Consider the following 22334-nt stretch of genomic DNA (forward strand, 5'->3'; position numbering starts at 1 on the left):
TTCTCTATATATTCAAGAGTAAGGAAATTCTTTGTTGAATCCTTTCCTTATTCTTTTTCTTCGGTACCGGTGTCATATAGTACCAATATGGTAGCGATGTTGAAATTGATGGACTGAATTAATGAGATGTTGCTCATATGTATTTAAAGCTGTAATTATGTTAATAACGAAATAGACTGTGTAATGACTATAAGAGTATGTGGAATTAAAGGCATAATTTCAGAAAATTTCAGAAAAAAAATACAATATTTCTGATCGAAATTTCTTCTCAAATGTATTGCTTACATTTTATGAAAGTTTAAACTATGGATATGAAAATGTTAAACATTCAAGTAAAACTAATCGTTAATATGTGGAATAATTGTAAATAAATATCCTGTATATGACAAAAATATTATAGAGGATGACATAAACGTATAAACGTGCAATTATTTCATCAATAATGTTTTGTATGATAAAAATAAACTTTCTGACAGATGTTCATGTATAATATTCAATTAGAATTTATTTATTATTATTTTATATTCAATTAGAAATTTTTGAACAAAATTTCGTTAGAATCTCCTTAATAAATAACATAATATTGCCAAGTAAAAATTAGTGAAAAAATGGTTCACAATGTATATAAGATGTACATTTTCAAGGATATTTTCCATCCCCCGATCTTTCGTAAAAAACATAATATGCTATCATATCAGTCAAATAAACATAATTCTTTTTTTTATTTTGAAAGTAGCATTATATAATAAATTTTATTATTGAAATAAATATTAAATTAATTTAAATTTCCAAAATAATGCAAAAACCTGAATATTTATTTAATATTATTTGTTTCTCTCAACGTCTCAAAATAAACTTTCTAAAAGAAAGTGCAATCATTTCTTTTTCAGCTAAGAAGGTATTACTAACATTTTTATATTCCAAGATTAAACGTAGATAATTAATACTTTAAAAAAATTACCGCACATATTATTTACTAGTTTTGAATGCTTTTATTTGCAAAATGAGAGAAAAGAAAGAAAGAAACAGAAACGTAGTTCTAGATATAACATGAACATTATTTAGGTTAGCAATAAGAGCTATGTTTTTAGTAATTGGAAATATGATTAATGCATATAAAATAAGCAAAAAAAGGTTCCTGAAGTAAAATTATTTGTGTTTTTACTAATCATAAAAGAACTAAAATTTTTATAATAAATCAAACATTGTAAATGCGAACACATTTTACAAACAGTTGAGAAAATTATAGACTAAATTCTGTTATTTCAAATGTTAATTGGTTACATCAACATCCCATTTTAAAGTTACTGGAAGGCTCTATTGAAATGGGTCTTTTCTTTTTAATTTGTAACCTGATTCCATAATCAATGCCTGAGTGAGCGTCCCTCTCTTCAAATTTCTGCGCCACACTATTAATAGGGTCGTTGGGCCTCAAATTGGGATACAGTAAGCCATAGACACGCATACATATTGCATCTTTAGTGGAATCAAGATACATACATGGAATACTCCACGTCTGAAATCGAGAACATCCCATCAATCTACGGCAGGCCTCTGTTTTTTAAATGGGAATAAGTACCATAGAAAGTTGTTTTCCTCTTTCGAAAGTAACGGAATTCTTACATTGTTTTTTACATTACAATAATACAAATGCTTTTGCAAATACTTTTGACTTTATCTCTCGTCTATTCTACATTAGTTACAGATCCTTTTAAATAATACATAATAATCATCCTTATTAAAATTAATGTTTTTTTAATCGAATCAAGGAGTCTATTAATACAGAAATATACTTTTATTATGATTTTTAATAATTCCAATACTGCTTTAATAGTGATATATAATATGAAACATTTATTTTACTGGAATGTTTCCTTGATTCCTAAAATATGTTTTCTTTTCTTGTTTTAACCTTGACTTTTTATTCCCTTTTTATGAAAGAGGATAAGGAGGACTGAAATATTCCAACGAACTCAGGATCACAAGCTTAAGCGATAATCCGTATCTGATCAATAATATGTAAAGCAGTATAAATCGGCGCCATAAAAGAGTAAATATAAGCAGTGGAAGTGCGAGGAATATTTAAAAAATATATGAATAAATTGAAATATTTTATTTTCCTTTGAATCTAATATAATCAGTTGTCTTTTGTAAGAAAACTTATTTAAAAAGTTTTCATATAAATTCATTCCAAATATTGCATCCGAAATCTATCGATTGTTATCGCGAAATGTTTAACATCTATCAATAGTTTTGAATATGTTTCTCTCTTCTTCATTATCTTTATTCTGTTTTATAAAATGACATAAAGATGGATAAGAAAGTCATTTCAAAGAAGTAATGAAAATCATTTTATTTTGCTCGATATTTGTTTTGAAAGAATTAGAAAGAAAGAACATTGAATTGGGTTCGTTAGCTTTTATACAAGTTTTTCTATTTGAAAGAGACGGAAATTTCTTGTTCCTAATTAGCTCATTCCTAAGGCCATTCAAGTATTTCAGAATGTTGAAATGCCTGATTTTATCTTTCGAATATAAGAAAATTGCCCTGTCACTCTCAAAAACTGCTGTTCTTAAGGGGTTGATATACAAAAGAGGACCACGATTTTATCTTTCGAATATAAGAAAATTGCCCTGTCACTCTCAAAAACTGCAGTTCTTAAGGGGTTGATATACAAAAGAGGACCACACTCAGTTGATGGCTCTTAAGGAAATGTATGTTCGAACATCCTTTGAGACTTCTCAGGAAATCTTCCTGCCTTCCAGATCCATTTGGATGAGCTCATTTAACGAACAAAGCAGGCCTCAAACTTTCACACTTAACGAAAGTGGGAGGGATTTTGCAATGACATACAAACGTCTCGAGCATCTGCCGTAATTTCTTTAAAAGGGAGTTTGGGGCTTCTCAGTATTAAGGCATATTTTTGATATTTTCTTCTTTTTTTAAAGTGTGAGGAATTTTGCAATGACATCCAAACGTCTCGAGTATCTGCCGTAATTTCTTTAAAAGGGAGTTTGGGGCTTTTCAGTATTAAGATATATTTTTGGTATTTTCTTCTTTTTTTTTATTCTTATATTCAATTTCGAATCTTAATCAATATTGAATAACATAAAGGTTACATTTATCAGGTCTATTATTCTCAGCCATACATTTATCTCATATTCGTTATATTATCTCATTTATCTCATCATTCTCATAAAAAATAAGTTTTTAACAGCGGCTTTATGGATAAACCTTTTGAAAAAGGCTTGTTTCAGAGCTACACTCACATGACAATGATACGTGGCCCTCTCAAAACCTATTAAGATAAAATTTAGCTTACTATAGATAAAGCATATGGTAGTTTCGTTTATGAAGGATATTTTCATGGTACTCCAAGTCTTAGTCCTCTGATCTTGAAGCCTATAGTTTTACGATGATATAAAGATATCATCAGTAAAGCTATGAAAAACAATGAAGTGATAAACAAGGATCATGAGAATCATTTCAATTAGAAAAGCCCAAGCTTACGCTTGCTTTAACAGAATCTAATGAAATTACGTTTACTTATTTCAGCGTAAGCATAGCGCCTGATTAAGCCGCGAAGGAGTTCGTAAGTAACGCAAGCTTTCGTCGGATGGGGGAAGGGCTTTCCTTTCCCCAGCTTCTGAAACAATATATTTTTAATTGATTGTAATTAAATATCTATAGCATAATGTAGCAGTCTTTAAGTAACAGATATTACAACAAAATTTAATTGTGTGTCAATTTCAAGACATAATCCAGGTGAGCTGCACTTTGACTTAACAAAAATACATAACAGCAAATTTATTAGTGTAAGTTGTTGAGTTGACAATAGAAAACATATCTTCAAGTGTGTACTCGGATATAGAATTACTTTGCACTCGGATAAGGGTTGATATTTCGTGGAATAAAAGCAAGGATATCGTTTTGTATGTGTGTGTCTTCAAATAAAAAGAATTATTAAATTTAGAAGAAAATGCAAGATAGAAAGATAGTTTTAAGATAGAAAGTTGTAGGTGCTAAAAAGACCCATTAAATGAGTTTTCAAACATTACTGGTTGCCTATTAACATTATTACTATTCAGCTTAGTTAATAGTGTGTATCATGAAAAACCGTTTATGAAATTCAAAATTTGAATTCGATAAAAAGTTGTTAATATGGTCCCATATTTACCAAAAATATTTAGACAAAATGAGAAGTATTTAGGTGTCCGAGGATGAACTTTAAGTTTGATTTTTTTTTTGATTTTTTTGTGTAAAAATGTAAATTTTCAATTTTTTTTAATTATTAGAGAGAAATTTCTTTTATCAAGGGCAAAAATGTACAGTTTAGAATTTTAATTAATAGCAAAAAATTATACCTGTGCTATGCAAAATTTATGCCTCCTGGTATAATATTAAAATTATCGATTTTTCTCAAAATAAAAGTTTATTTTTGACAGTTTTATTTGATTCTATTCGACTTTTTGTTAACAAATTTCTCGTAACCATACAAATAAAAACTATTTCAAAATTGAGATGTGTTCACTACATTCATATAATTTTTTATTTTGTGAAAGTGAACTTATTTTTGTTGTAAGAGATCTAAAGCTAAGCAAAATTCCAAATTAAACAAAATTTTAGTAAAAAACATTACATAAATGAATAATTCATAACGAAATATCATAATCATGCTCAATAAAGTTTACGCAATAAAATAGAAAGATACGTAATGAATTTTATTTTCAAGTCCAAAAAACATAAAGTTTATGATGTTAATTGATAGTAAAAAATATATATATCTGGCATGAAAATTTTAAATATCCCTGAATCTACATAGACTCCCTAATTTTTTAAAAAACTGATAAGCAAATTTTAAAATTTTCAACCTATTTGTTAAATTAATGTCAATTCTTTCGTTTATTTTCTATGCAATAGCACAGCTTTTTGAAACTGCGAAAAATTTATTCTGCGAGAAGGCGAATAACTACACTCGGGTATAAGTCATCTGGCTCCTCCGTTGCCTTGGAAACAGGAGCCAAAAAATCTATCCTCCTTTCCTGGAACACGTGACCGTAGAGCCATTTCTAGTATAACAAAAGCTCAACTAGGAAGTTCTCTTTTGAAGGATTTAAATATAGCGCCAGAAAATCAGTTAGTGGTAAATGATGAATGCTTATCACAAAAGGGGGAAAAATTGTCAAGATATTAGATGAACTCGCACCTCACAAATAATTAACCTTTATTCTGATATTCGAAAATATGAATCAATAAGTAAAGAAATTTAAGCGGACAGGATTGATAAGCAAGAAGAGCAAACATATTTTCTTGAAGAAGATTCATCATATCTTGAATATGTAATTCCAGAAAGTGGATTCAAAAAGACAGTATCATCAATACTGAAATTATGAAAGAGCATTACATTGATGAGAAAAATATGAAAGCTTTTGGTTTGATGGTACCACACAAATGCGGAACTTCAAATGGATCAATTTCATCGTTCGCAAAAGCTTAAAATCCCTAATGAAAACAAATAGTTTGTTTATTTCATTTAAACAAATTTCCTTTCAGGAAAGTTATGATCACTTTCGATAATTTAACGTCTAGACCTACTTCCTTTAATGGTACAACAGAAAAAATGTTTAAGAAGTTGCCAATGTTTACTAATTGTTTAGTACAACAAAACAGATAGTTACAGAGCAATAAATAGATAATTTGAGCGTACACCTAATATATATATATATATATATATATATATATATATATATATATATATATATATATATATATATATATATATATATATATATATATATATATATATATATATATATATATATATATATATATATATATAAATATATGCCATATATATGTCATACTTTACAAACAGGTCAATCAAGCGGAAGCTCTAGAACATCTCCCATGCAAGATCGTTGACAATGGTCGATCGAATGTTTGCATTGCAAAATTCAATTCAACTCCGAAATTTAAAAGTTAGCTAAATTCGTCAGAAAATTTTTCACTATTTTGTGGCTTGTTACAAAATATTATCCAAAAATTATTTTTGCATCAAATACTTTTTTAACATAGTACAATGCCATAATACTTATAAGATGAACTTATATCTATTGTTCAATCAACTCGATAGAGAAAAGATTTATTGCATAGACAAAAAAAATCTCTTTTTTTGTATGTTGTTTAACTCATGAAAAATTATTAAATGTCAGGTGAGAAAAAAATTGCAAAAATTTCAACTAATAGATTTGAGAGCAAAGAGGGATTTCAAACCACTGTAAGTTAATAAATTAATTTTGAGATGAAAAATTCGATGAATCTTATTAATTGGAAGTCCACAGCAATAATGAAATCTTCTCTCATAATTAATTAAAAAAGAGCTAAAAATTATCTTTGGAGCAGAGAGTAGCAATATAAAGGAATTACAAATTATTTTATACTCGCACTAAAAATTATCTTTGGAACAGACAGTTGCGATGTAAAGGAATTAAAAATTATTTTGTACTCACAATAGAAGAAATAAGTATAAAATAGATAATTGAAACTTCTAAGCACATTTGGGATTTCATTTAGAGAGATGGGTTCTTAGATTAAGATTACTGGGCAAAAAAAATATCTCGTAAAGATTGAAGCTTCGAAAATCTGCAATTTCAACAGTCTAGGGACAAAATACACTTTATTTTCTATACAAAAATACACTTTACATTTAATACACAAAATTACACTTTATTTTCTATAAAGATAAATATATAAAAATTTCTGATATTGAATAATATATGTAATCTTTTTCATAATAAATATATTTTAAAATTAAATTTTTTTATTTATTTTCCTTTCTTTTACTTCTAAAGTAAGTTAACTTTCAAAATATAAAAAATAAGATGGTTGTAGTGAACACTTATGAACGCTTTTGAAATGGCTTTTTTATTTGTATGGTTGCAAGAAATTTGTTCATAAGAAAGTAGACTTGAAGCAAATGAAATCTTCAACAATTGACCTTTATTTTGTAAAAAAAACAACAACAACAACAACAAAAAAAACACGATAATTTTACTGCTCATCTTCTATATTGAAATTTTACTAGACATGTATATATATATATATATATATATATATATATATATATATATATATATATATATATATATATATATATATATATATATATATATATATATATATATTATTGTTAATTAACATTCTAAATTTTACATTTTTGCACTTGAAAAGAAACATTTCTTTCTATTAATGTTTTTTAATCAAAAATCTGCTTTTTTCACAAAAAATTCATAGTGTGGGCCTATCTTAGAATACCGAAATATTTTTCAATTTGTTAGCATGTGGCCATAGTGACAACTTTATCGAATTCAAATTTTGAATTTAAAAAAAGTTTTTCATGATACATCTTGTTAGTTAAGCGAGGAAGCATATTTAAGAAAAATACTTTTTTATTTTTTTTTTAAATTTGAGGGTAACTTTTAAAATTTCACTTGAGTATGCATCATATAGAAGGAAGTAAATGATAAAAATTTCGGATCGATATCAGCATTATATTTTTAAAAAATTAATTTTGTCAAAACAAAATAATCTAAAATTGCCTGAAATTATTTTTCTATCAAGCGGAATTCAAGTTTATATATATAAAAAATTCCTATTCTGGAACAGCTGTTCTATAATTTTTAATGATATCATAAGAGTCCATCATAAAAAAAAGGTTAAATTAGCAAAAGAAATCTTATATTGTAATAATTGCTACTTGAAAAAGAATAAAAAAATATGATTCTTCTTGAATATGACAATTTTCTTTGAAAAATTTCCACAAAATACATTTAAATTTACTTTTCAATACCTTTTTTTTTTGGTAAATTAACAGTTATGATACCATTTAAAATCGTAGAATAGCGGATTATGAATAATTTTTTAGTTCATGAATTTTGACTGTTAAAGATGTACTTATAAACATTTTTTATGACCAATTTTTTTCTTCAATAAATTAAATTCTTCAAAAAATAATGCAGACATTGCAACAACAACAACAAAAAATGCTGAAATTTTTACCCGTTTATCTTTGTATGATGCGTATTTGAGTGGAATTTCATTTACGCCCCTCAATTCGCAGGTCGCGAGAGCCTGGTGGTAAGGTCTGGGCTTCGAAACATGAGGGTTTCGGGTTCGAGACCAAATTCAACCGAAGAACAGTCATGTTAGCTTAACTGGTGCACGCTAAATGTGTCGGGGGCAAGAATACTCCTACTGGTGTGGTGTGAACGGTTGGAAAGTATGTGTCAGCCCAGGCTCCGTCATCTCATCGCTGCTCAAAATTACGAGATCCGGCCCATACTAGCCCTGGTGTTACTTTAAAATGGGACGTTAACCGAACCAGTCCTGAAACTTAAAAAATGCCTTTCCATATTTGCACTTTTTAAATTTTACCTTTAATATGACCTCATTAAGCTATTAAGTTTTGTAGCTCGCTTTGAAAGTATTTTTAGTCTCTACAACTTTTTAGTTTAAAGTTTTTCTCTAGAAGGAAGAAAGTTTTTTATTTATTTATTTAAACGTGAAAAAGCTGTATTAAGACTTCAATTTGCCTCCCTCCGCCCCCAATTATATATCCAGGTACAAACTAAGAGATTTGTTTTGGATAGTCCGTTCAATAACTTAAGCCAATAAAAGATCTGCATATTTTTTCAAGATTTTGCTATTTTTCATGACAGTTTAACTGGACTAAGTTTGTTTCAGTTACTCGGGCATTTAGTGCTCCAAAGTTACAAACAATTTTAATACAATGTGAATAAATACACATTTTGCAAGCTTAATGACTTGTGAGTCAATTAGTCAGCTGCCAAGAAAAAAAGTAAAAGAAGATAATAGGATTACACTGATCTACAAGAGAAATAAAAAAAGACTTATTCCTAAATTAACTTTATGAAATTTAAACGTTATTTTATTTTAAATTGAATAAGTCTAAGTAAATAGCCCTTGTAAATCATCTTGTAATCTTGTTGCCTACATTGTAATCAATTGTAATCTTGTTGCCTACATTGTATATTTGATAATGCAGCTGAGCACAAGCGAATTTGATTAGATGAGATTTGAATCCCTAATTTATAATCCTATCTTCAAAATATTCAATTACTCTTGCGATTCTATGAATGAATAAGGTTTGGTGCTTCTGGTGAAGAATTAACTACTAATTACACTTGAAATTCTACTGCGAAGATCGAATGAATGACAATTATACAATTCCTTTATTTTCTTACTTCTCAGCTGTAAATGATTGACTTGTATTTTAAATAATTATTGAAAGTTTAAATATTTTCTTCGAGGTTAATTTCTATACGTGTTAAAATCAATCAACATCTTCCAGTATGTTGGCATATACCTCTTTTTGATTCAAATCTGTGTGTCAAATCTTTTTATAGTTCCATCAACCACCATGCCTTCTAAGCAATAATTTTGTACAAATTTTTCGGAAGAAGAAAACCATGGATTACGTAAGTCTTGTATTTTCATTCTTGTATTCAAATGACATGTCATATAAGCCAATTAAAACAGTTTTAGTTTTAATTTCAAATAGATACGACCAAGCATGTATAAAAACACTCAACTAACATCAAGCACTTTCAGTTAATTTTGTAGTTATTGTGGTAGAAGGAGATTTCTTTTAGAATTTTCTAGAACTAAAACATTTTCATTTCCGATATTATATATTTGCAATTGAGTATCATGCTGTAATTTTTATTGGAAAATAGTATTTCTGTAACCTGTCGGTATTCTTTATTCGGACAACAAGGTAAGCTATTTTGATTGCTTTTTTGCATTAATTAGGGGATAATTTTTTTTCTAGCGAATCCTTTTTCCTCCATTGAATATTGTAAAAATTTTATTCACTGAAATGCCTTTTTAAAATAACTCTTTCCATAAAAATTGTGTAAAGTTGCAACATTTTAACTTTATATTAGTCGCAATGTTTCACAAGCACTTGTGATGCTGCAAATTAATTTTAACAATTTGTAGTTACAATTTGCTTGCGAAATATCCCTTTGCATTCTCGCTAAGAGAATTTTTCTTGCGAAATATCTTCTAGTAGTGACGGCAAAATTATCGAAAGTGGACTAACATATGGAATAGTTCTTAAGGGTGTAATGTTTACAACTATGAGATGATTAGATTTTTCAGGCAACTAAAATAAGTTATATTTTCTCGTTAATTAAATCGTAGGTTTATAAACGGAATTTCTGTTCTGAAAGAAATTTACAACCATTCATATTTAATACTTTATATCCCCACAGTATTTAAAAGTATCGTTTAAGCCATGTTGATATCTTCATAAGACTATTTTTTTTTCTGTCAATCAAAAGAAGTTTAGCTTCGATAGGTTAAAAATGTCAGCTAAAAGTAGAAGTTAAGATTTTAATTACATTAATATAAAAATTTTCCCGTCTTCTCCGAGATTATTCTGACTTAACTTATTTAACAGTGCAGAGAAGACATTGAAAAAATCGATGCTAAAATAATTCGATAAATTTAGAATTGAAACGATATATTTTTAGAAGACTTAAATTTATACAAATTCTAGTTTCGAATAAGATGGAGCTAACTAAATGAGACTTAGTGTATGTCGTCGAACAATTTGAACTAAAATTGTTGGGTTGCATTATTTTAAAATAAAACTGCTGTAATTCCTTGTAATATGTCATGTCGGATAGGTGCATCGAATTATAGAAACTTTCCTATTTAAACAGTGATTTAAATGGGTGTTAAAAATTTGAAACGAATCACTTTGCTGCTCTTAAATATTCAGCGGGTTTTTTATATTCTTAAATGAATTCGTAACGGTATTTAATTCAAATTTTATTTGATTTAAATTTTGTATTTTTAGATAAAGTGTAATTTAAGTTGAAGAAAACAGGCCTTAAAAATATTTCTTACAAGAGTAAAATATTCACGGGGAAAAGGAATTTCCATTAATCAAGGATCTTGTATTGAATCGGTTTGCAGAATAAGTTCACCGTGATTTTAGAGCGAGGAAAGAAAATCAAAATATATTTAACTAGATTTGAATACGATTGCCAGTGTTCTCTGAATTTTCAAAATGCTTCCAGGAAACCAACTATTTATGAATTTTGAAGGGATTTCAATTTTTATTCTTTCATGACTTTTTATATTTTCACTTGAGATACGTAATATTTCAAATGAAGGAATTCCTTTAAATACCCCAGCGCATTTCTTGGGTTCTCTCCTGCAGGAAACGAATATTAAAAATACCTGAAATTTTCTTGACTAAATCCCTAGAGCGCAATTTTATATACAGAAGACTGAAGCTCGCATCAAATAAAACGTATTGCATTTCTTAGTGCTTCGCTGAAAAAACTCGAATATTTGTTGACTGCTTACGAATTGGATGTGAGCCGGATAAAAATTCGGAAAGGGAGAAAACTCAAGTTCCTTGAGTGGATTTGTCTAGTGATGGGATTAGATTCCATTTTTTGTAATGCTGCGTAGATGCGCGATACTGTAAACAGGGTTTTTATGTATCGTAAATGACAGATGAAAGCTTCAAGAAATGTCAGCTGGCATTCGTTTTCTAAAGCGTTTTCATTCGTTCTTATAAACTTCCAGTTTTTAATTCGAAAATTATTTCCGGACCATAAAATTTCCATTGTTTAACCCTTCGCACACGGATGGCGACTCTCTCGCCATTCAAGACGCTTCATTATTTTGACGCTTCATTTAATTGTTAAAAATATCTGCAGAGTAGTAAGAAGATGCAAATTAAACGGGAGAATACAATTATATATAAATTTATTTTTCGGGGCAATAAATAAGTCTTTGTATTTGGTAAATAATTTTGTATTGAATTTTCCGATTACTGCAAAGAATTACGAATTTTAAGTCGATCTCGAGAAAAATGGGATCAGATTGCGAAGATTTCATTGTTGGCTTTTCGGTAATTGAAATTTCTAAATTTCTTTGAGTGACATGGAACAAGTCGGATACAAGACATCGTTGAAAATGAGTTGGCTTTTGACATATTAGGTAGGAATTGAAATGTTTTTAATTGAATTAAAAATGGTTATAGATAAATTGATTTACCAAGAATCCTATGTTATTAATGAAAAACATTGGTATCTATTGAAAAATTCAAATGATTATTAAATTAATTTAGCGACAGCGCATAATTTATTTCATTGAAATTTATGAATAATTCTGCTACATCCTATTCTATTTTCAGTCATCTTTTTGTACATTGATTAAATTAAAACTTTTTCGAACTTGGTATTAAATTCCTGGTGCGCGGGTATTTCATGTGCAATTATTAATAAATTGATAAACCGCTTTGAAGGCTGTAAAGTTTCGAATATTAAATCGCTTCTTTGAAGCAAATTAAAGTGCCCAATTGCAGCCATAAGTCAATCGGTTAAACGGAGGCAAGAAAAGTTCTTGTGAAATGGGTATTTGACAACAGCAGGGTTTCGGGTTATGAAAAAACTTGGCCATTATTTAACTTTTTTTCCACTTGCACTTCTCGGGAAATTATTTCGGAAAATTTACATTATCTTAAAATTCTACCTTTTCAACAAAACTAATTTCATTTTAGTGCAATATTTCCTTCAATTGTTAAACATATTAATTTAAAGCAGACGATTTTGAAATATGGAAATTTAGTTACTCCTTTTTGCTAAACATTAAGAGTTTGAAAACTATTACCTTTTGTGAATTTTTATTTCAATGCATGGGTTGAAAAGGGCTTAGTATATTAAAATAATTTATACAAAAGTAAATTTTAAGTTCGAAATATTGCACACAAAAGAATTTTAATCGCAACTAATCCCATTATATGTGCTATCTGGATTATAAAAGAAACCAGACTGCAATCAAGGTGTTAATTACACCTGAAAGAAACCACTTGCATGAAAGAGGAAACTGATGTTTATTAATGGATCCACACTTTAAACAAACTTTTTAAAAAGTAGATTAAAACGTAGATTCTAAATGAATTCTTGGTCTGAAACTACATCGGGTCATAAATAACATTTCGTTCATACAAGTCGGCTTGTGGCTTAAATGAAAACTTAAAGCATCAATCGCAGCAATTGATGCGACTTTTAAGGATATAGAAAATTTTTCCTTCCGTTTTAAAATTTATGTTTAGGTTAGTATTACTAAAGGACTAAATGTTATTTTTCATTTCTCGGAATAGATGCATTTAGTGTCTTATATTTTGAAATATTGCAATCTTTGCATTTCCTGTCAAATGTGCAGAAAAATTTCAAATTTTTCGCACTGATCAAAACAATTTTTTTCAGATCAATGGTCCTAAAAAGTTTCATGGAAGACTAGATGTCCCAACGTTTCTGTCCAGCACAGAAGTCGCGATGTAAAAGATGTTTCAAGCAGCTGAAAATCGTTGGAAGAGTAGTGGTTCTGCTATTTCGAATTTCCGACTTCGGCAGTGGATACAGTGAGAAAAAAGCTGGTGTGTTCATGATGCCATGTTTTCATTTACAACAACAGTGCAAAAATTTTCCTTACTTAGCTCTTCGCATCTGACTGCGGCCAGTAAGTCCATAATATTTGGAATCTTCGCTAATCAATTCCTGCTCTGTGGAATATATTAATAGTTAATTTCTATCATGGGTAGCAATTTTAACGCATCTTAAAATACTTCGAGGTGGAAAAGGATAGCTAAAAAAGATGGGAAATAACAGTTAACTATCGGGAACCATGCTTATGAAAAACGTGTTTTCGTATTTAGAGCTATTCGCTCTTTTTATAGGGTCTAAGCAATCCGTTTCATAGGTGTTCAATCATTTAGACAAAAAATTCTGTTTAGTTGATTTCATATCCTATTTTTTAGTATTTACTGCTAATTAGTGACATTAAAAATTAGTGACCGCATTATATTAGTCAAATATTGGTGTTAGATTAATACAAATTCTTTCAAATAATCTAGAATAGTTAAAACTTGAAAAATTTGTAGCACATTTGGAGGCTTCAAAGTATTCATAGTTCACGCATTTTAGCCCTGGCTCTGCTTTTATTAAGCATTCCAGTTCAATTAATTCATAAACTGAAACTTGACATTCAATACTTGTGAACACTTATATCTCCATAGCGAGTGTGTAATAAATATTGATTATATAGGTATTTCTCGACTTTCGATGAGCAAGAATTAGCTCAAAGTAAATTTCGCTATTATGATTCCGAGATAAAATAATTGTTTGCCTATTGTTATGATTTCAAATTCATCTCGGTTAATAATTGATTACCGGGCCATTTATAGAATGTAATGTCTTGTCAGAAATGGGGAAGGATAATATAAAATAAAAGCTTAAAGATGGCTACTAGATTTAATTCCATACTTAGAAATGGGGGTTAAACTTCTTGAGCTTTGGCATAATTTAAGTCCTTTTTCAGACGTCTTAATCTTTTGGAAAGATGGTCGGATAAATCTTATTTCATGAAAAAGGAAATAAAACTGTAGATGGGAAAAGAGATTAAGAACTGAAAGTAAGCTTTGAAACTTCTGGAGTTGGCACAGATGAAGCAATTCTTGGCTTATGTCTAGGCTCCGTCCTAATCGTCTGCATTTCAATCCCCTTGGCCTTGGTTTTGCTTCTTGAGTACTCGGATTCAGTTGATTCGTATCTAGTCAACGTGGAAAGATATTAAAGTATTTCTCAATTATCAATGCTCGGAGTAGGTCCGAATCAACTCGGAGTAGGTTTGGCTATTCTGATGTTTTTTAAATTGCTTCTGCATTGATATGCATGATTTCATATTAGTTTCATAGGTTTTCAAGCAGTTGTGTCAAATCAAATATTCTAAAGGATGCAATATTAAATCTTGTTATAAATGGGAAAGGGTAATATAAAGTATGGGAACTTGAAACTGCTGAGCTGGATTTAATTTTGCACTCCAAGTTGCAAAATTCTAAATCATGAAAACCCGCTTGGAATGTGAACGTAAGATGCTTTTAAACCTATTAAAAGGATGCAGAGATGGGTTTTAGTTCATGATAGAGAAACTAATATTAATGCTTCCATCTGGAATTGTTAAAATTAATTGAATGAACTTCGAATCTGGAATCTTGTAGAAGTTTTCAGAAGTTCAGTAATTATGAACTGAAATGAAGCTTGATTAATAATATGCTAATTCTGCAACGTCATTCTGTCGTAATGACCTAATGCAAGGCAACGGAACAAGCTTACATTTTCACATTAAAAATTAAATGATAGCAGTTCTATGAATTAAAATAATCACTTATTGGGTAATTAAGATTAAGCAGCTAATGACTTATTAGTCAAATTTAAAAATTACTACTTGGTGTCTGAGAATTGGCCTACAAAAAGCTATATAGAAATCAAAATTCCGTAGATTTTCCAAGCATAGGAGAATTTTCTGACATAAACTTCAGAGCAGTGAATTAATATTTCGGATTTATTAGTCGTTATTCTTGAATATCAATAGCCGCAACTATAATTGTCTTGTGTCAACATCAGAAATGAGTTCTTTAATATGTGACGACTAACTAAATTCTTAATTTTTCAATCGAAGGATGTTTCTTTTTACTCCGCTATTGTTGATTGGAAGTCCTTTACTATTAAATTCGTATTTGTGATAAGTTGCGTATTTATCGTCTTGCATCTGATATCTTATGAAATCGTCTATTTCGATGAATGAATAGTAATATCCATAATGTCGCATTACTGACAAATCCCTTTAAATGTCGCTCTAGAAGATTGTCTTCGAGTAGCGAGTTATTGAATTCAAAAGAAAAGCTGTTTAGAAAAAATCCTAGATTTCTGTACAAGTCGTGAAATGTCAAGCTAAGGCTTTTGAACGGATTTCGCATTCTATGCTCTTCGCCCTTCAAATACTATCAATATATTTAAGTGTCTCTTGGTATACATGATTAAATTAATCCAACTGAGTAACAAGTCTTTCTTCATGTGGATCGGCGAAATCATAATGGATCGATTACGCAAGAATGGTTACTAGAATGAGGTTAAGATATTATTTGTCCGCTTGATCTATCGTAAGCCGATTCAGAGATTCACATAAGATTCAGAGATGTCGATATACCTCGAAGTTGAAAAGATCAATGTCACTTTCGGATGTTTCGCGAAATGTAGAAAATTAGATGCTAGGGAAATAGTTCTAGGAAACAAAATTTCTGAAACTAATTTCTGGGCATCGTTCATGTAATTTTTAATCTTTCCAAAAATAGCAGCTTTTAAATTCCTTGCCTCGATAAAATTTTACATGGTCATACCCAAAATCGCATAATGAGCTATACATCTTGTGAAATGTAAATGTATATCATTGATATAAAAATTAACACTTTCAACAGATTTCGGTATATTTTCGGTTACATAGAAAAGATGACTAGTCAATTATTTTAATTTAAAAACGGAAGTATTCAAATGACAGTTAAATTTTAATCTAAATAAAAAGATGCAATTCACCTTATTTGGAAGCCAAGCTACTATTAACAATTTTATTACAGGATGGCTTAACGTTAAAAAAAATCTTAATTCAGTAATTTGCATTTCTAAAGATTGGTGTTTGGCTTGAAAGGGCCATAAGAGAAGATTGTGAGCATTTAGCAAGAAGTTTAGAATCGTGCGACTTTTCCCAGTTATGTAGAATTTCTTTGAAATTGTTGTAGATACAGTAATGATATTTTTGTTAAATCGTACTAGACTCGGATAAAAAATCTTATATTCAATAAACTAGGATTATTCGGCATTAATTATCCCCAAGATTTATTTCAGCAGAGTAAATAATTAAATTTTACATTGTATAAGATTACTGTCCTTATTTTCATTCGTCTTTTTTCTTTCTATAAGCACCTTTTTAAAATCTGAATTCCGTATAAAAACTGTAGATTACTATTCAATAGAAGCGGAAACTATAAAATAAGGTTCTAGTGTGTGTGTGTGTGGGGGGGGACTGCCAGTGGGATAATCTAAAAGATTAGGCAGTGTCTTACAAAGATCTAATCACATTAACTGCATGAAATGCAGTTTTGAAATGCTATTTGTTGAATTTAAGTGCGGTATTTTAGAAATCCTTTTGAAAGTAGCTCGCATGATGAATGCAGATTTGGTCTGATTGCAATATGTAAAAATTGGAAGTTTTGATAGTAGGCGAAATGGTAGTATTAGTTATAATGGGAAAATTTAGATCATGTGTGGAAAGTGGACTGTTGAATATGTAAGGTAACTATAGATGATGGTAGTGAGTAATAGAGGAAAAGTGTTAAATATCGAAGAGTAATGTGTGAAACGTGGTTAACGCGTGCATGATGGAGGGTTGTCGTCGTGGCGGAGGAGTGTGGGTAATGAGTGACTTTGTGTCGGTGCTGTGGTGGTGGAGTGTGGGTAATGAGTGACTTTGTGTCGGTGCTGTGGTGGTGGAGTGTGGGTAATGAGTGACTTTGTGTCGGTGCTGTGGTGGTGGAGGAGTGTGGGTAATGAGTGACTTTGTGTCGGTGCTGTGGTGGTGGAGGAGTGTGGGTAATGAGTGACTTTGTGTCGGTGCTGTGGAGGAGTGTGGGTAATGAGTGACTTTGTGTCGGTGCTGTGGAGGAGTGTGGGTAATGAGTGACTTTGTGTCGGTGCTGTGGAGGAGTGTGGGTAATGAGTGACTTTGTGTCGGTGCTGTGGAGGAGTGTGGGTAATGAGTGACTTTGTGTCGGTGCTGTGGAGGAGTGTGGGTAATGAGCGACTTTGTGTCGGTGCTGTGGAGGAGTGTGGGTAATGAGCGACTTTGTGTCGGTGCTGTGGTGGTGGAGGAGTGTGGGTAATGAGTGACTTTGTGTCGGTGCTGTGGTGGTGGAGGAGTGTGGGTAATGAGTGACTTTGTGTCGGTGCTGTGGTGGTGGAGGAGTGTGGGTAATGAGTGGAATTTTTTAGCCCTTACTCGCTGTCATTTGATTTAGATAATGGATTTCGTGAAATTTTTATATAAAGATTAACCCCACCTTCTTAAACTCTTCGGAATGTGTGTCTAAAATGAAATTTACTTGATTATAAACTAAGTATGATTTTGGAAGTTTTCCTATTTAACACGGTTACAGTATTTTTCTGAGATTGTCGTGTGCTAAAGTTGAAATCTATGGGAAATCCATTGACCAACTGCCATTTGTTAAGAAACGAGTTTTCCTTATTTAATAGCATTAACTGCCTAGCTAGATGTGCGTGCTTTGAAAACTGAAGGCATCAACAGAAATATTTCCGTTAGGTTCATAAGGTTTTAATATATTTTTGGCTTCTAAGTATCAATTAGGAAAGCATGCAACTTGCGATTTAATCTATTTATTGTGCTTATTTCTCAGGACGAAGAAATTCAAAGTATCCATTCCCTTCAGATTTTAATATTAACTCTTTGCACTTGGAAAAGTAATTCGATGCATAATTTATCTAATACAAGGACATGTTTATTGCTCAAATAGTCGTTTTAAGTATATTACCTTCTCGGGGAAATTCCTCGTCTTGCCACTCTGCAGGTACTTTTAGCAATCAAAATTAAAAATATAGAACATTAATCGGAATTTAAGGGTAATCAGTTCACAATAAAAATTAAGTAAAGAATCCTCGATTAACCGTTACGAGTTCAGTCGCTACATATTAAAGAACTTCTAATTTCTAGTATAACAGAAGACAATCGTAATTGCAGCTGTTGATAGTTATAAGGAATAAATATGAATAAGGATATATCATAGGCTATTAAGCAATGAAAATGTTTTGATGCTCACTTGAAAAGAAAATTCGCTGATGCTTGGAAGACCTGCGAAATTGATTTTTAGATAACCTTTTGAAACCCAATTCATAAGTCGTGCAATTTTTCAAATTTTAACTTAACTGTAATGTGTATGGATAAAGAATCGCTCGCTTCATAATCTTAACACCCAATAAAAGGTTATTTTAATTCATAATACTGTCATCTGATTTTTTAACGTTGAGAATGTAACCTTGCTTCGTTTCCATGCATTGGGTCACTAAGCAAGAATAGCGTTACAAAATTAGCGTTTTGTTAATCAGGCTTCATTTAAGTTCATAATTGCAGAACTTCTGAACTTCTTAAGATTCCAGATTTGAAGCTCATACAATTAAATTTAACAACTCCAGATGCTGAAGCATTAATATTAGTTTCTCTATCATAAACTGGCAACTATCTTTGCATGCTTTTAAAATGTTTAAAGTATGTTGCGTTCAAATTGCAAGCGAGTTTTCACGGTTCTAGAATTTTATTGTGCAGCTTGGAGTGCAAAATTAAATCCAGCTTCGCAGCCTCAGCTTTCCATAGTTTCTACTGTCCATTCCTATTTATACCGAGACTTAATATTGCATTCTTTAGAATGTTTGATTTGATACTGCCGCTTGAAAACCTTCGATACGAATATGAAATTCTGCATTTCAATGCGGAAGTAATGTAAGAAAGATCCGAGTAGCTAAATCTACTCGGTTAATTCCCGCGCATTGATAATTGAGAAATATTTTTGACTGGCATCTTCCCCACTTTCACGGTTTGATTGTTTGAATCAATTGAACCGGAGTACTCGATAAGCAGAACCTAGGCCAAGATGATCGAAATGCAGATGATTAGGAAGGAGTCTAGAAATGAGGCAAGAATTTTTGTTCGAAGGAGTTGAGTTTTAAACATTTTGGGCTAATCGGAAATCGGTATTTATTGGACGACTAAACTGTTGTAAAATTATCAGTCACAAATTTTTCGAAGATAAAAATCGGAAACTAAAGCTAGTAATGAGTTCCAGTTTAAAGATTAGTTTGGCGAAAATGGTTTAGTTAGAGAAAATGGTTGGCACTAAAACGGTTTAGTTAGAGAAAATGAATTTTCATTGAACCGCAGAGCCAAATTATTTTCCCGTTTACTTGTATTCTTTGTTAGATTTGCCGTTCTATTCCCGCTTTTTTAGCTGATTCATTTACATTTCTTTAGACTTTAAAATTTTAAAATTAAAATTTTTAATGTTGTATCCTAAATATTTTATGGAGTTGAATCTGATTAGCAGAGATTTCAGTATGTGGTCTTGGATAGTTATCTCTTCATAATTCGGTGTATCTGCGGAGTATGCTGTGAGTGACCATTGATAACCGAACAGAAAGAAATATCGAAATAGTTTGGACTCGTTTTGATATCCGAGAAAAGGAGATCTTGGAGTTATCTATCGTATATATTGTACAGAATTTTACGGTGACAGTTTTGAATTGTAACAAGTTCTCAAATTATGAGATCGGTAATCAGCTTTATTTTCCAAGTACTGAATTGGAACTATCAGAAATGATATAGCGATTTTGAAAATAACTGAAGAACTAAATCTTAATACGAACATCTGAAAGGTTTATATTCACTATACTCTAGTTTTAAAAATCATACTGTCAAGCAGTGTATGAAATGAGAATCTGGGAAAATAATCGAAAGGAATGTTATTTCGGAGCTAGAAATCAACATGAATATCTAAAAGGTGATCAAGTTGATGCTTACATGAACAAATGGAAGTGCAAAAGCAGACAAGTCTTGAGACTTGGGATTCAAATTTTGATTACTGTAAAAATTCAGAATATTGAAAGCAAATATTGATTCCGGAATTTAAAAAAAAATTAGATGTACTTAAATAATTGACAGCGAACAGCTTTGAAGATGACGAGATTTATCTTCAACTGTTGGGAAAATCAGTCTTTCTGGTTTAAATTTGCCTTTTTCGTTATTTCTGAGTTGCTTTGAAAGTTCTGAAGATGTAGAATTCTGGAGTACTTCCAATCTTAAACTGTCACAATATTCTATTTTCTACCCTAGATGTTTTTAAAATATTCTAAAATACTGTATGGACTTGAGTCTATTCTATAGTTTCACTAAAGGCGTCAAATGTATTGTCATCAAGAACGGTTGCCGATGGCAGATAAAAATCCAGCAAAGATGCGTTACTGCAATTTTTTCCATAATGATGCGACTACCTATATCAACTATAACGGCCGAAGTATTCTGGTACATTGAAAGATCAACTCGAACTCCAAGTTACTCGCAGGACGACAATGAAATCACCTAGAGGGACCAAAACCGGAATTCAGCCAATTCCCACAACACAAACCAGCTTCAATTGACAGTCCTTGAAAAGGGGGCGAATGCTGAACCCTTTATCAGGACTCAAAATATGCAGAACATGCTCAAGGAATAAGTCAAGAAAAGCAACATTGAGGACAAGGCAGCTGCTACACCAAAAGGCCCAAACCATCCAATCCTCTACCCTTGGAACTGCCTAGGTGATGACTGCTTTTCCAAACCCAGATCCTTTTTCTATCGATGCCAATTATCCTAGATGCTACAGGAGTCGTCTTCTGAAGGATAGCAGTGAAATGCCAATAGTTGAAGGACTTGGTAAGTCTTTGGATTGTTCATTATCATTTTTGTTCAGATTTCAACTGAATATTCGTTAACGTATTCTGTTCATTTTTTATATCGTGACGTTTTGAGTTTTACCAATTATTACTAGTATATAGAACGAATTCACATGGCCATCAGAACTTTCTAAGGAAATTTTTATACTAATCTTAACGCAATGAATTAAAAAATTTTAAACATTTTGCTAAGAATTTTAATTCACAATTTGATAAACTAAACTTTCTCTAATGAAATTCAAATTCTTGTTAAGTAATTAACTGTTATGCTAACTGTTATTGTCTTTTGAAGCATGTTAGCTGAAATGAGCAATTCAAAAACGTGATTATTTGATAAATCTCCAACATTTCAAGGTTTGTGTAGTTCCCCACTTTAATAAAACAACTTCATATTTCCATAATAGAATTAGATTAGAAATAATTTTACTAAATTTTATCGATTTAAAGTTCTATTATTAAATCTGTGTTGCTGATATTGATTGCTATGCCTTTTAATGCTTCCCTTTTAAAATTATTTCGTGTTATTTAAAATGGATTCACATCTTATGGTAAATTTTAATACTTTTTCAGATCGCTCCTCAATGAGATTTTGGATCGAGAATAATCTCTCGGAACTTTCCTGAGAGGATCTTATCTTGGACTATTATCAAGTTTTTAAAATTCCTGGCCTCTACAAGAATTAAATTTGAATAATATCCATTAGTTCAACATCCTGCCGGTGAATAGAACTTTATTATTTCCAGTAAAATATTTAACATTAAAACGGTTTCTTTCTATTGAATTATCAAAACTATGACTTGTAAAATTAATGAAAATGCAATATCTTCCATGTAGCTAGAAATCATTTGTCATTTTCTTTGGGAACTATTGAACTTTCGAAATGTTTAATTTTGATTTCAAAGA

At 30.6% G+C, this 22334-nt stretch overlaps 1 protein-coding gene across 1 annotated transcript; it reads right to left on the reverse strand.

Annotated features, from left to right (window-relative positions):
- Positions 1-17271: 17271 nt before the first annotated feature.
- Positions 17272-21268, reverse strand: LOC129959258 (mucin-3A-like). Its single transcript, XM_056072080.1, has 2 exons — positions 21125-21268; positions 17272-17937 (listed from the first exon to the last, which is right to left on the reverse strand). The coding sequence occupies exons 1-2, from the start codon at positions 21266-21268 to the stop codon at positions 17272-17274; spliced, it is 810 nt and encodes a 269-aa protein (XP_055928055.1).
- Between the last annotated feature and the right edge of the window lie 1066 nt (positions 21269-22334).

The sequence above is a fragment of the Argiope bruennichi genome, chromosome X1 (genome assembly GCF_947563725.1).
Source record: "Argiope bruennichi chromosome X1, qqArgBrue1.1, whole genome shotgun sequence".
NCBI classification, from domain to species: domain Eukaryota; kingdom Metazoa; phylum Arthropoda; class Arachnida; order Araneae; family Araneidae; genus Argiope; species Argiope bruennichi.

Bases quoted from the DNA above. Each gene is read 5' to 3' on its own strand.
- LOC129959258 (XM_056072080.1), bottom strand. From the start codon at position 21,268: ATGGTTTGGGCCTTTTGGTGTAGCAGCTGCCTTGTCCTCAATGTTGCT. The intron at 17,938-21,124 runs GTTTGTGTTGTG...ATCAAATGACAG, and splicing joins AGGACTGTCAATTGAAGCTG to CGAGTAAGGGCTAAAAAATT.